The sequence below is a fragment of the Salmo salar genome, chromosome 11 (assembly GCF_965601325.2).
Source record: "Salmo salar chromosome 11, fSalSal1, whole genome shotgun sequence".
In the NCBI taxonomy this organism is placed as follows: domain Eukaryota; kingdom Metazoa; phylum Chordata; class Actinopteri; order Salmoniformes; family Salmonidae; genus Salmo; species Salmo salar.
Window position 1 is genome coordinate 67,964,403 of NC_138301.1, and position 16,014 is coordinate 67,980,416.

General features: G+C 47.3%; 1 protein-coding gene across 1 annotated transcript in view; it reads right to left on the reverse strand.

Annotated features, from left to right (window-relative positions):
• Window positions 1-9,347: 9,347 nt before the first annotated feature.
• LOC145858888 (solute carrier organic anion transporter family member 3A1-like) overlaps window positions 9,348-16,014 on the reverse strand; it is a 205,559-nt gene continuing 198,892 nt past the window's right edge. Inside the window, exons 8-9 of the mRNA XM_082957554.1 lie at window positions 10,718-10,782; window positions 9,348-9,724 (exon numbers count right to left, since the gene is read on the reverse strand). Coding sequence (XP_082813680.1) covers window positions 9,348-9,724; window positions 10,718-10,782 — 442 coding nt within the window. The remainder of the gene's footprint in view (window positions 9,725-10,717; window positions 10,783-16,014) is intronic.

Genomic DNA, 16,014 nt, shown 5'->3' on the forward strand with positions numbered 1-16,014 from the left:
TGTCACCACTGATAAATCCACTATAATTGAGAATTTCAATAAGCATTTTTCTACGGCTGGCCATGCTTTCCACCTGGCTACCCCTACCCCGGTCAACAGCACTGCACCCCCCACAGCAACTCGCCCAAGCCTTCCCCATTTTTCCTTCTCCCAAATCCAGTCAGCTGATGTTCTGAAAGAGCTGCGAAATCTGGACCCCTACAAATCAGCCGGGCTAGACAATCTAGACCCTTTCTTTGTAAAATTATCTGCTGAAATTGTTGCAACCCCTATTACTAGCCTGTTCAACCTCTCTTTCGTGTCGTCTGAGATTCCCATAGATTGGAAAGCAGCTGCGGTCATCCCCCTCTTCAAAGGGGGGGGACACTCTTGACCCAAACTGCTACAGACCTATATCTATCCTACCCTGCCTTTCTAAGGTCTTTGAAAGCCAAGTCAACAAACAGATTACCGGCCATTTCGAATCCCACCGCACCTTCTCCGCTATGCAATCTGGTTTCAGAGCTGGTCATGGGTGCACCTCAGCCACGCTCAAGGTCCTAAACTATATCATAACCGCCATCGATAAGAGACAATACTGTGCAGTTGTATTCATTGACCTGGCCAAGGCTTTCGACTCTGTCAATCACCACGTCCTCATCGGCAGACTCAATAGCCTTGGTTTCTCAAATGATTGCTTCGCCTGGTTGCTGCTCCAGTTTCAACTGTTCTGCCTGCGGCTATGGAACCCTGACCTGTTCACCGGACGTGCTACCTGTCCCCGACCTGCTGTTCTCAACTCTCTAGAGACAGCAGGAGCGGTAGAGATACTCTCAAAGATCGGCTATGAAAAAGCCAACTGACACTTACTCTTGAGTTGCTGACTTGTTGCACCCTCGACAACTACTATGATTATTATTATTTGACCATGCTGGTCATTTATGAACATTTTAACATCTTGACCATGTTCTGTTATAATATCCACCCGGCACAGCCAGAAGAGGACTGGCCACCCCTCATAGCCTGGTTCCTCTCTAGGTTTCTTCCTAGGTTTTGGCCTTTCTAGGGAGTTTTTCCTAGGGAGTTTTTCCTATCCACCGTGCTTCTTTCACATGCATTGCTTGCTGTTTGGGGTTTTAGGCTGTGTTTCTGTACAGCACTTTGAGATATCAGCTGATGTACGAAGGGCTATATAAATACATTTGATTTGATTTGATTTTCACCAACTACTTCTTTGATAGAGTTCAGTGTGTCAAATCGAAGGGCCTGTTGTCCGGACCTCTGGCAGTCTCTATGGGGGTGCCACAGGGTTCAATTCTTGGGCCGACTCTCTTCTCTGTATACATCAATGATGTCGCTCTTGCTGCTGGTGAGTCTCTGATCCACCTCTACGCAGACGACACCATTCTGTATACTTCTGGCCCATCTTTGGACACTGTGTTATCAACCCTCCAGACGAGCTTCAATGCCATACAACTCTCCTTCCGTGGCCTCCAACTGCTCTTAAATACAAGTAAAACTAAATGCATGCTCTTCAAACGATTGCTGCCTGCACCTGCCCGCCCGTCCAGCATCACTACTCTGGACGGTTCTGACTTAGAATATGTGGACAACTACAAATACCTAGGTATCTGGTTAGACTGTAAACTCTCCTTCCAGACTCACATCAAACATCTCCAATCCAAAGTTAAATCTAGAATTGGCTTCCTGTTTCACAACAAAGCATCCTTCACTCATGCCGCCAAACATACCCTTGTAAAACTGACCATCCTACCGATCCTCGACTTCGGCGATGTCATTTACAAAATAGCCTCCAATACCCTACTCAATAAATTGGATGCAGTCTATCACAGTGCCATCCGTTTTGTCACCAAAGCCCCATATACTACCCACCACTGCGACCTGTACGCTCACGTTGGCTGCCCCTCGCTGCATACTCGTCGCCAAACCCACTGGCTCCAGGTCATCTACAAGACCCTGCTAGGTAAAGTCCCCCCTTATCTCAGCTCGCTGGTCACCATAGCAGCACCTACCTGTAGCACACGCTCCAGCAGGTATATCTCTCTGGTCACCCCCAAAGCCAATTCCTCTTCGGCCGCCTCTCTTTCCAGTTCTCTGCTGCCAATGACTGGAACAAACTACAAAAATCTCTGAAACTGGAAACACATCTCCCTCACTAGCTTTAACCACCAGCTGTCAGAGCAGCTCACAGATTACTGCACCTGTACATAGCCCATCTATAATTTAGCCCAAACAACTACCTCTTCCCCTACTGTATTTATTTATTTATTTATTTAGCTCCTTTGCACCCCATTATTTATATTTCTACTTTGCACTTTCTTCCACTGCAAATCTACCATTCCAGTGTTTTACTTGCTACATTGTATTTACTTCGCCACCATGGCCTTTTTTGCCTTTACCTCCCTTATCTCACCTCATTTGCTCACATTGTATATAGACTTATTTTTCTACTGTATTATTGACTGTATGTTTGTTTTACCCCATGTGTAACTCTGTGTTGTTGTATGTGTCGAACTGCTTTGCTTTATCTTGGCCAGGTTGCAATTGTAAATGAGAACTTGTTCTCAACTTGCCTACCTGGTTAAATAAAGGTGAAATAAAAAATAAGTAAAATAAATATAGCCTCGTTATTGTTATGTTATTGTGTTACTTTTTACTATTTTTTACTTTAGTTTATTTGTTAAATATTTTCTTAACTCTTCTTGAACTGCACTGTTGGCATAAGGGCTTGTAAGTTAACATTTCACAGTAAGGTCTACACTTGTATTCGGCGCATGTGACAAATACAATTTGATTTGATTTGATCAGTGTTAACCCACAGAGTTCACCATCTAAATGAGGCCCCAGGTCACTACACTGAGCCCTAGATTCTATCAGATCAGTGTTAACCCACATAGTTCACCATCTAAATGAGGCCCCAGGTCACTACACTGAGCCCTAGATTCTATCAGATCAGTATTAACCCACAGTAACAGAGTTCACCATCTAAATGAGGCCCCAGGTCACTACACTGAGCCCTAGATTCTATCAGATCAGTATTAACCCACAGTAACAGAGTTCACCATCTAAATGAGGCCCCAGGTCACTACACTGAGCCCTAGATTCTATCAGATCAGTGTTAACCCACAGTAACAGAGTTCACCATCTAAATGAGGCCCCAGGTCACTACACTGAGCCCTAGATTCTATCAGATCAGTGTTAACCCACAGTAACAGAGTTCACCATCTAAATGAGGCCCCAGGTCACTACACTGAGCCCTAGATTCTATCAGATCAGTGTTAACCCACAGAGTTCACCATCTAAATGAGGCCCCAGGTCACTACACTAAGCCCTAGATTCTATCAGATCAGTGTTAACCCACAGTAACAAGAGTTCATCATTGTTTTTGTTTAGGCGATGTTGAAGGTGTGCATTGGAACAGTCACATCCACAAGCGGCTCCCAGCGTTATACCTATCACAGACATTGCCATTGAATGCACCGATTCTTCCAATGACTGGAAGACTACAAGGACAGTACCATACGCTAGTGCACCTGTAGAGTTCCAGTCATTCTGCTAACGCTAGTTAGCATCGGCTCGTAAAAAAACCTCCAACTTCCTCCATACTGCAGAGAGATAGAAATGTTATCCACAAGTTAATCTGACTCTGGGGAAGCAGAAAAATTGGCAGAAATTGGCAGGATCGCTTTAATGCTGATCTGATTGAATGTAGGCCTGAGTTGGGCCTTGGTACCCTGTCCTACTATAACCTGGTCCTACTGGTTACTGGTTAACCTGGTTAACCTGGTCTCACTATAACCTAGTACCCTGACCTACTTTAACCTGGTCCTACTATAACCTGGACCTACTATAACCTGGTCCTACTATGACCTGGACCTACTATAACCTGGTCCTACTGGTTACTGGTTAACCTGGTCTGACTATAACCTGGTACCCTGACCCACTATAACCTGGTCCTCCTATAACATGACCCACTATAACCTGGTCCTACTGGTTACTGGTTAACCTGGTTAACCTGGTCTGACTATAACATGGTCCTACTATAACCTGGTCCTACTGGTTACTGGTTAACCTGGTTAACCTGGTCTGACTATAACCTGGTCCTACTATAACCTGGTCCAACTATAACCTGGTCCTACTATAACCTGGTCCTACTGGTTACTGGTTAACCTGGTACCCTGACCTACTATAACCTGGTCCTACTGGTTACTGGTTAACCTGGTTAACCTGGTCTGACTATAACCTGGTCCTACTATAACCTGGTCCAACTATAACCTGGTCCTCCTACAACCTGGTCCTACTATAACCTGGTCTTACTATAACCTGGTACAGTGACCTACAATAACCTGGTCCAACTATAACCTGGTCTTACTATAACCTGGTCTTACTATAACCTGGTCCTACTATAACCTGGTCCTACTATAACCTGGTCCTGCTATAACCTGATCCTACTATAACCTGATCCTACTATAACCTGGTCCTACTATAACCTGGTCCTACTATAACCTGGTCCAACTATAACCTGGTCCTGCTATAACCTGGTCCTGCTATAACCTGGTCCTTCTATAACCTGGACCTACCATAACCTGGACCTACTATAACCTGGTCCTACATCCCTTGGTACTCTGACCTACTATAACCTGGTCCTACTATAACCTGGTCTTACTATAACCTGGTCCTACTATAACCTGGTCCAACTATAACCTGGTCCTGCTATAACCTGGTCTTACTATAACCTGGTACACTGACCTACTATAACCTGGTCCTACTATAACCTGGACCTACTATAACCTGGTCCTACTATAACCTGGACCTACTATAACCTGGTCCTACATCCCTTGGTACCCTGACCTACTATAACCTGGTCCAACTATAACCTGGTCTTACGATAACCTGGTTCTACTATAACTTGGACCTACTATAACCTGGTCCAACTATAACCTGGTCCTACTAGAACCTGGTCCTACTATAACCTGGTCCTACTATAACCTGGTCCTATTATAACCTGGTCCTACTATAACCTGATCCTACTATGACCTGGTACACTGACCTACTATAACCTGGTCCTACTATAACCTGGTCCTACTATAACCTGGACCTATTATAACCTGGTCCTACTATAACCTGGACCTATTATAACCTGGTCCTACTATAACCTGGTCCTACTATAACCTGGTCCTACTATAACCTGGTCCTACTATAACCTGGACCTACTATAACCTGGACCTTTTATAACCTGGTCCTACTATAACCTGGTCCTACTATATCCTGGTCCTACTATAACCTGGTCCTACTATAACCTGGTCCTACTATATCCTGGTCCTACTATATCCTGGACCTACTATAACCTGGACCTATTATAACCTGGTCCTATTATAACCTGGTCCTATTATAACCTGGTCCTACTATAACCTGGACCTATTATAACCTGGTCCTACTATAACCTGGTTCTACTATAACCTGGTCCTACCATAACTTGGTCCTACCATAACCTGGTCCTACATCCCTTGGTACCCTGAACTGTTTAGTCTTGGTCACAATGCATTTTGATAAAGTCTTCTGGAACATTCTGGAACTGAAGGCTAATAACTGCTCAATATAGATGTAACCCTTGGTAAGTCATCAGCCACTCCGATGTCCGTGCAAGTGACATACTGAATATATTTTTAAATGCATAAATCAGCAAGTTTTTTTAAATATGCTTTTGGAAGTTATAGCTTTCTCTTGATGGCAATTTATGAAAGTCTATCAAGGAAAAACATTCTAAATGAACAAATAAAATACATTCATATTATAAGCAGAACGATATCGTTGCCAAACAGCCAGAGATACGGTTGAACTGACAACCATTTTCCTTGATCATAACTAGAGCCCAGAGTTGTTCCTGGTTAGAAAAGCTCCTGGAAAACTCATGAATACGGCGTTTTAGAAGAAGAACCAGAAGGTGAGGTGTTGAGTGTCCGTTGAAGTAATGATCTCTGTCTGAATCTGGTGCAATGACGTCCACACATTCACTAACACCACAGAGGACATTACTACATTCACTAACACCACAGAGGACATTACTACATTCAATAACACCACAGAGGACATTACTACATTCACTAACACCACAGAGGACATTACTACATTCACTAACACCACAGAGGACATTACTACATTCACTAACACCACAGAGGACATTACTACATTCACTAACACCACAGAGGACATTACTACATTCACTAACACCACAGAGGATCATTACTACATTCACTAACACCACAGAGGACATTACTACATTCACTAACACCACAGAGGACATTACTACATTCACTAACACCACAGAGGACATTACTACATTCACTAACACCACAGAGGATCATTACTACATTCACTAACACCACAGAGGACATTACTACATTCACTAACACCACAGAGGACATTACTACATTCACTAACACCACAGAGGACATTACTACATTCACTAACACCACAGAGGATCATTACTACATTCACTAACACCACAGAGGACATTACTACATTCACTAACACCACAGAGGACATTACTACATTCACTAACACCACAGAGGACATTACTACATTCATTAACACCACAGAGGATCATTACTACATTCACTAACACCACAGAGGATCATTACTACATTCAATAACACCACAGAGGACATTACTACATTCACTAACACCACAGTGAATGAAGTAAAGGGATCAGCGATATGTAGTGCCAGAACATTGTAGACTTCTTCTATAAAACAGATTACAGTTAAAACATGATCTAGAGATGATCTCTCTATGGGTGTTATCACTATCTTCAATATATCTAACTCTAACTAGGTTTGCAAACCTATAGTAAAAATTACTATGTTTTCCAGAAATCCGACTTGGAAGGTTCCCAGAATCAGGGTGGAATAAACAGGAAATCTGGAATCCTTCAACTAGGATCTCTGGAAAACCATGGAAGTTGGGGGAAATTACTGGAATTTTGCAACCCTATCTCCAACTCATCTGTGGTGGAACTCTAACCTGCTAACCCACTAGCCTGCTGGTTAACCTGTCTATCATCTGTGGTGGAACTCTAACCTGCTAACCCACTAGCCTGCTGGTAAACCTGTCTATCATCTGTGGTGGAACTCTAACCTGCTAACCCACTAGCCTGCTGGTAAACCTGTCTATCATCTGTGGTGGAACTCTAACCTGCTAACCCACTAGCCTGCTGGTAAACCTGTCTATCATCTGTGGTGGAACTCTAACCTGCTAACCCACTAGCCTGCTGGTAAACCTGTCTACCATCTGTGGTGGAACTCTAACCTGCCAACCCACTAGCCTGCTGGTAAACCTGTCTATCATCTGTGGTGGAACTATAACCTGCCAACCCACTAGCCTGCTGGTAAACCTGTCTATCATCTGTGGTGGAACTCTAACCTGCTAACCCACTAGACTGCTGATAAACCTGTCTATCATCTGTGGTGGAACTCTAACTTGCTAACCCACTAGCCTGCTGGTAAACCTGTCTATCATCTGTGGTGGAACTCTAACCTGCTAACCCACTAGCCTGCTGGTAAACCTGTCTATCATCTGTGGTGGAACTCTAATCGGCTAATCCACTAGCCTGCTGGTAAACCTGTCTATCATCTGTGGTGGAACTCTAACCTGCTAACCCACTAGCCTGCTGGTAAACCTGTCGATCGTCTGTGGTGGAACTCTAACCTGCTAACCCACTAGCCTGCTGATAAACCTGTCTATTATCTGTGGTGGAACTCTAACCTGCCAACCCACTAGCCTGCTGGTAAACCTGTCTATCATCTGTGGTGGAACTCTAACCTGCTAACCCACTAGCCTGCTGTTTAACCTGTCTATCATCTGTGGTGGAACTCTAACCTGCTAACCCACTAGCCTGCTGGTAAACCTGTCTATCATCTGTGGTGGAACTCTAACCTGCTAACCCACTAGCCTGCTGGTAAACCTGTCTGTCATCTGTGGTGGAACTCTAACCTGCTAACCCATTAGCCTGCTGGTAAACCTGTCCATCATCTGTGGTGGAACTCTAACCTGCTAACCCACTAGCCTGCAGGTAAACCTGTTTGTCATCTGTGGTGGAACTCTAACCTGCTAACCCACTAGCCTGCTGGTAAACCTGTCTATCAAATGAAACGTTGGTTTAATGACAGGTTCAACTAGCCCCTCCTTTAAGAGGATGGACTAGGACCAAACAACCAGTCAGAATCTAAAGACAATCATAAGCCTAAATCATTCAGATGATCTAGCGGGGATGCTTTCATATGTTGATTGGGACTGGTTGGAACTGAAAGAGATTTCCTATGAGATGTAGAGCTGAGGAGAACAGACAGACAGTCTGAGGTGGATCAGGTCAGGACTGACCCTGTCTATCTGCACCCAGAGAGGACGACACATGACAGATGACAACAACTCCACCTCCTGTGGTCCTGACCAAAAACCCCTGAATTCTACCCAGACAGTACTACCACTGTGTTGTCTGGCTCAGAACAATCATCCCAGGCTGGAGGAGACCTGTTAATGTGGATCAAACTGATCAGAAATGTCTATTAAAGACCAGAATAAAGAGTGAATAGTAGTGTGTTGTGACAACAACAGCAGTCAGCCAGCCAGCCAGCCAGCCAGTTAGCCAGCCAGCCAGCCAGTTAGCCAGCCAGCCAGCCAGTCAGTTAGCCAGCAAGCCAGCCAGCCAGCCAGCCAGCCAGTCAGCCAGACAGTTAGCTTGCCAGTCAGCCAGTTAGCTTTCCAGCCAGCCAGCCAGTTACCTTGCCAGTCAGCCAGCCAGCCAGCCAGTTAGCTTACCAGTCAGGCAGCCAGCCAGTTAGCCTGCCAGTCAGGCAGCCAGACAGTTAGTTAGCTTGCCAGTCAGCCAGCAAGCCAGCCAGTTAGCTTGCCAGTCAGCCAGCCAGTTATCTTGCCAGTCAGGCAGCCAGCCAGTTAGTTAGCTTGCCAGTCAGCCAGCCAGCCAGCCAGACAGTTAGCTTGCCAGTCAGGCAGCCAGCCAGCCAGTTAGCTTGCCAGTCAGGCAGCCAGTTAGCTTGCCAGTCAGCCAGCCAGACAGCCAGCTTGCCAGTCAGGCAGTCAGCCAGCTTGCCAGTCAGGCAGTGAGCCAGTTAGTTAGCTTGCCAGTCAGGCAGCCAGTTACCTTGCCAGTCAGCCAGCCAGACAGTTAGCTTGCCAGTCAGCCATCCAGCCAGCCAGTTAGCTTGCCAGTCAGGCAGCCAGTTAGCTTGCCAGTCAGCCAGCCAGTCAGCCAGCTTGCCAGTCAGGCAGTCAGCCAGCTTGCCAGTCAGGCAGTGAGCCAGTTAGTCGTACCCCTGGTCTTGGAGAAACTAGAAAACAGACTCCATGTTATAACTCATCTCTGGTTCCTCCAGGTTATATATAAACTTTGTCCGGTTGCCTGGGTTCTGGGTGATCTCCTTGCCCAGGTTGTCCAGAGTCACATTGGAGGCAAACAGCTGGGTGGGAGTCAGGTAGCCTTCACTGTTCTTAATGTATTTGTTATAGTTGGTCCAGAGACACTGCCAAGTGGTGGTGTAAAGGATGAAGGCGGTGGACTTGAGAGCGATGGCGATACTCACGTAGAGGTGTCGATAGGCCACGTTGTCGTAGAGCATGCAGGCTCCCTTGTCTCCACAGACCGTGGACCAGAACAGGCAGGTGGAGTCGATGCCCATGCCGAAGATCAGAGGAGGAGGAATAAAACCTGGGAGGAGAGGGAATATAGATCAGACATTAGACCCAAACCCATATAGATAACATAAGATCAGAGGAGGAGGAATGAAACCTGGGAGGAGAGGGAATATAGAGCAGACATTAGACCCAAACCCATATAGATAACATAAGATCAGAGGAGGAGGAATAAAACCTGGGAGGAGAGGGAATATAGATCAAACCCATATAGATAACATAAGATCAGAGGAGGAGGAATGTAACCTGGGAGGAGAGGGAAAATAGATCAGACATTAGACCCAAACCTTAGATGCTGTGATTGTCTGGTTTTCTTGGTTCATTGTGGCTTGTAAATGCAAACAACATACTTAAACACATACAGTACAGCTAACATTACCTTGAATGGATTCAGCTTGGTTTGTATGGTACATAAACAATGGAATAAAAGCCATGTTATTGATGACAGTCATCTCCTACCTAGTAGTCTCAGGCCCAGAAACATGTTATTGATGACAGTCATCTCTTACCTAGTAGTCTCAGGCCCAGAACCATGTTATTGATGACAGTGATCTCCTACCTAGTAGTCTCAGGCCCAGAAACATGTTATTGATGACAGTCATCTCTTACCTAGTAGTCTCAGGGCCAGAAACAAGTTATTGATGACAGTCATCTCCTACCTAGTAGTCTCAGGCCCAGAAACATGTTATTGATGACAGTCATCTCCTACCTAGAAGTCTCAGGCCCAGAAACATGTTATTGATGACAGTCATCTCCTACCTAGAAGTCTCAGGCCCAGAAACATGTTATTGATGACAGTGATCTCCTACCTAGTAGTCTCAGGCCCAGAAACATGTTATTGATGACAGTGATCTCCTACCTAGTAGTCTCAGGCCCAGAAACATGTTATTGATGACAGTGATCCTCTACCTAGAAGTCTCAGGCCCAGAAACATGTTATTGATGACATTGATCTCCTACCTAGAAGTCTCAGGCCCAGAAACATGTTATTGATGACAGTCATCTCCTACCTAGAAGTCTCAGGCCCAGAAACAGAACTCCAAGAGCATAGGATTTTAGCTCAGGGCTCACTGTTCTGAAACACAAAGAAACACACTATCGAAAACAGTCAAAATGTACAGCAGCAAGCAGTTACAGCAGCAGCAAGCCGTTACAGCAGCAGCAAGCCGTAACAGCAGCAGCAAGCAGTTACAGCAGCAGCAAGCAGTTACAGCAGCAGAAAGCCATTACAGCAGCAGCAAGCCGTTACAGCAGCAGCAAGCCGTAACAGCCGCAGCAAACAGTTACTGCAGCAGCAAGCCGTTACACCAGCAGCAAGACGTTACAGCAGCAGCAAGCCGTAACAGCAGCAGCAAGCCGTTACAGCAGCAGCAAGGTGTTACAGCAGCAGCAAGCAGTTACAGCAGCACAGTAACAGCAGGAAGCAGTTACAGCAGCAGCAAGCCGTTACAGCAGCAGCAAGCCGTTACAGCAGCAGCAAGCAGTTACAGCAGCAGCAAGCCGTTACAGCAGCAGCAAGCCGTTACAGCAGCAGCAAGCCGTTACAGCAGCAGCAAGCCGTATCAGCAGCAGCAAGCAGTTACAGCAGCAGCAAGCCGTTACAGCAGCAGCAAGCCGTTACAGCAGCAGCAAGCCGTAACAGCAGCAGCAAGCCATTACAGCAGCAGCAAGCAGTTACAGCAGCATCAAGCAGTTACAGCAGCAGCAAGCCGTTACAGCAGCAAGCAGTTACAGCAGCATCAAGCAGTTACAGCAGCAGCAAGCCGTTACAGCAGCAAGCAGTTACAGCAGCAGCAAGCCGTTACAGCAGCATCAAGCCATAACAGCAGCAGCAAGCCGTTACAGCAGCAGCAAGCTGTTACAGCAGCAAGCAGTTACAGCAGCAGCAAGCAGTTACAGCAGCAGCAAGCCGTTACAGCAGCAGCAAGCCGTAACAGCAGCAGCAAGCCGTAACAGCAGCAGCAAGCCGTAAAAGCAGCAGCAAGCCGTTACAGCAGCAAGCCGTTACAGCAGCAGCAAGCCGAAATCAGCAGCAGCAAGCCGTTACAGCAGCAGCAAGCCGTTACAGCAGCAGCAAGCCGTTACAGCAGTAGCACAGTAACAGCAGCAAGCCGTAACAGCAGCAGCAAGCCGTTACAGCAGCAGCAAGCAGTTACAGCAGCACAGTAACAGCAGGAAGCAGTTACAGCAGCAGCAAGCCGTTACAGCAGCAGCAAGCCGTTACAGCAGCAGCAAGCAGTTACAGCAGCAGCAAGCCGTTACAGCAGCAGCAAGCCGTTACAGCAGCACCAAGCCGTATCAGCAGCAGCAAGCAGTTACAGCAGCAGCAAGCCGTTACAGCAGCAGCAAGCCGTTACAGCAGCAGCAAGCCGTAACAGCAGCAGCAAGCCATTACAGCAGCAGCAAGCAGTTACAGCAGCATCAAGAAGTTACAGCAGCAGCAAGCCGTTACAGCAGCAAGCAGTTACAGCAGCATCAAGCAGTTACAGCAGCAGCAAGCCGTTACAGCAGCAAGCAGTTACAGCAGCATCAAGCCGTTACAGCAGCATCAAGCCATAACAGCAGCAGCAAGCCGTTACAGCAGCAGCAAGCTGTTACAGAAGCAAGCAGTTACAGCAGCAGCAAGCAGTTACAGCAGCAGCAAGCCGTTACAGCAGCAGCAAGCCGTAACAGCAGCAGCAAGCCGTAACAGCAGCAGCAAGCCGTAAAAGCAGCAGCAAGCCGTTACAGCAGCAAGCCGTTACAGCAGCAGCAAGCCGTTACAGCAGCAGCAAGCCGTTACAGCAGCAGCAAGCCGTTACAGCAGCAGCAAGCCGTTACAGCAGTAGCACAGTAACAGCAGCAAGCCGTAACAGCAGCAGCAAGCCGTTACAGCAGCAGCAAGCCGTTACAGCAGCAGCAAGCCGTTACAGCAGCAGCAAGCAGTTACAGCAGCAGCAAGCCGTTACAGCAAAGGCAAGCCGTAACAGCAGCAGCAAGCCGTTACAGCAGCAGCAAGCCGTTACAGCAGCAGCAAGCCGTTACAGAAGCAGCAAGCCGTTACAGAAGCAGCAAGCCGTTACAGCAGCAGCAAGCCGTTACAGCAGCAGCAAGCCGTTACAGCAGCAGCAAGCCGTAACAGCAGCAGCAAGCCGTTACAGCAGCAGCAAGCCGTTACAGCAGCAAGCAGTTACAGCAGCAGCAAGCAGTTACAGCAGCAGCAAGCCGTTACAGCAGCAGCAAGCCGTAACAGCAGCAGCAAGCCGTAACAGCAGCAGCAAGCCGTTACAGCAGCAGCAAGCCGTTACAGCAGCAGCAAGCCGTTACAGCAGCAGCAAGCCGTTACAGCAGCAGCAAGCCGTTACAGCAGCAGCAAGCCGTTACAGCAGTAGCACAGTAACAGCAGCATGCCGTAAAAGCAGCAGCAAGCCGTTATAGCAGCAGCAAGCCGTTACAACAGCAGCAAGCCGTTACAGCAGCAGCAAGCCGTAACAGTAGCACAGTAACAGCAGCAAGCCGTAACAGCAGCAGCAAGCCGTAACAGCAGCAGCAAGCCGTAACAGCAGCAGCAAGCCGTAACAGCAGCAGCAAGCCGTTACAGCAGCAGCAAGCCGTTACAGCAGCAGCAAGCCGTTACAGCAGCAGCAAGCAGTTACAGCAGCAGCAAGCCGTTACAGCAAAGGCAAGCCGTAACAGCAGCAGCAAGCCGTTACAGCAGCAGCAAGCCGTTACAGCAGCATCAAGCCGTTACAGAAGCAGCAAGCCGTTACAGCAGCAGCAAGCCGTTACAGCAGCAGCAAGCCGTTACAGCAGCAGCAAGCCGTAACAGCAGCAGCAAGCCGTTACAGCAGCAGCAAGCCGTTACAGCAGCATCAAGCCGTTATAGCAGCAGCAAGCCGTTACAACAGCAGCAAGCCGTTACAGCAGCAGCAAGCCGTAACAGTAGCACAGTAACAGCAGCAAGCCGTAACAGCAGCAGCAAGCCGTAACAGCAGCAGCAAGCCGTAACAGTAGCACAGGAACTGCAGCAAGCTGTAACAGCAGCAGCAAGCTGTAACAGCAGCAGCAAGCCGTAACAGCAGCAGCAAGCCGTTACAGCAGCAGCAAGCCGTAACAGCAGCAGCAAGCCGTAACAGCAGCAGCAAGCCGTTACAGCAGCAGCAAGCCGTTACAGCAGCAAGCAGTTACAGCAGCAGCAAGCCATTACAGATGGTTAGAGGATACCTGATGAGTATGATAACAGAGGGGGTCAGGGTTAGAGGTTACCTGATGAGTATGATAACAGAGGGGGTCTGGCTTAGAGGTTACCTGATGAGTATGACAACAGAGGGGGTCTGGGTTAGAGGTTACCTGATGAGTATGATAACAGAGGGGGTCTGGGTTAGAGGATACCTGATGAGTATGATAACAGAGGGGGTCTGGGTTAGAGGTTACCTGATGAGTATGATAACAGAGGGGGTCTGGCTTAGAGGTTACCTGATGAGTATGATAACAGAGGGGGTCAGGGATAGAGGTTACCTGATGAGTATGATAACAGAGGGGGTCTAGGTTAGAGGATACCTGATGAGGATGATAACAGAGGGGGTCAGGGTTAGAGGTTACCTGATGAGTATGATAACAGAGGGGGTCTGGGTTAGAGGTTACCTGATGAGTATGATAACAGAGGGGGTCTGGGTTAGAGGTTACCTGATGAGTATGATAACACAGTGGGTCAGGGTTAGAGGTTACCTGATGAGTATGATAACAGAGGGGGTCTGGGTTAGAGGTTACCTGATGAGTATGACAACAGAGGGGGTCTGGGTTAGAGGATACCTGATGAGTATGATAACAGAGGGGGTCAGGGTTAGAGGTTACCTGATGAGTATGATAACAGAGGGGGTTATGGTTAGAGGTTATCTGATGACCATGATAACAGAGGGGATCTGGATTAGAGATCAGGGATAGAGGTTACCTGATGAGTATGATAACAGAGGGGGTCTGGGTTAGAGTTTACCTGATGAGTATGATAACAGAGGGGGTCTGGGTTAGAGGTTACCTGATGAGTATGATAACAGAGGGGGTCTGGGTTTGAGGATACCTGATGAGTATGATAACAGAGGGGGTCAGGGTTAGTGGTTACCTGATGAGTATGATAACAGAGGGGGTCAGGGTTAGAGGTTACCTGATGAGTATGATAACAGAGGGCGTCTGGGTTAGAGATCAGGGATAGAGGTTACCTGATGAGTATGATAACAGAGGGGGTCTGGGTTAACGATCAGGGTTAGAGGTCACCTGATGAGTATAACAGAGGGGGTCTGGTTTAGAGGTTACCTGATGAGTATGATAACAGAGGGGGTCAGGGTTAGAGGTTACCTGATGAGTATGATAACAGAGGGGGTCTAGGTTAGAGGATACCTGATGAGTATGATAACAGAGGGGGTCTGGCTTAGAGGTTACCTGATGAGTATGATAACAGAGAGGGTCTGGGTTAGGGTTAGAGGTTACCTGATGAGTATGATAACAGAGGGGGTCAGGGTTAGAGGATACCTGATGAGTATGATAACAGAGGGGTCAGGGAAAGAGGTTACCTGATGAGTATGATAACAGAGGGGGTCTGGGTTAGAGATCAGGGATAGAGGTTACCTGATGAGTATGATAACAGAGGGGGTCTGGGTTAGAGGTTACCTGATGAGTATGATAACAGAGGGGGTCTGGGTCTGGGTTAGAGGTTACCTGATGAGTATGATAACAGAGGGGGTCTGGGTTAGAGGATACCTGATGAGTATGATAACAGAGGGGGTCTGGGTTAGAGGTTACCTGATGAGTATGATAACAGAGGGGGTCTGGCTTAGAGGTTACCTGATGAGTATGATAACAGAGGGGGTCAGGGATAGAGGTTACCTGATGAGTATGATAACAGAGGGGGTCTAGGTTAGAGGATACCTGATGAGGATGATAACAGAGGGGGTCAGGGTTAGAGGTTACCTGATGAGTATGATAACAGAGGGGGTCTGGGTTAGAGGTTACCTGATGAGTATGATAACAGAGGGGGTCTGGGTTAGAGGTTACCTGATGAGTATGATAACACAGTGGGTCAGGGTTAGAGGTTACCTGATGAGTATGATAACAGAGGGGGTCTGGGTTAGAGGTTACCTGATGAGTATGACAACAGAGGGGGTCTGGGTTAGAGGATACCTGATGAGTATGATAACAGAGGGGGTCAGGGTTAGAGGTTACCTGATGAGTATGATAACAGAGGGGGTTATGGTTAGAGGTTATCTGATGACCATGATAACAGAGGGGATCTGGATTAGAGATCAGGGATAGAGGTTACCTGATGAGTATGATA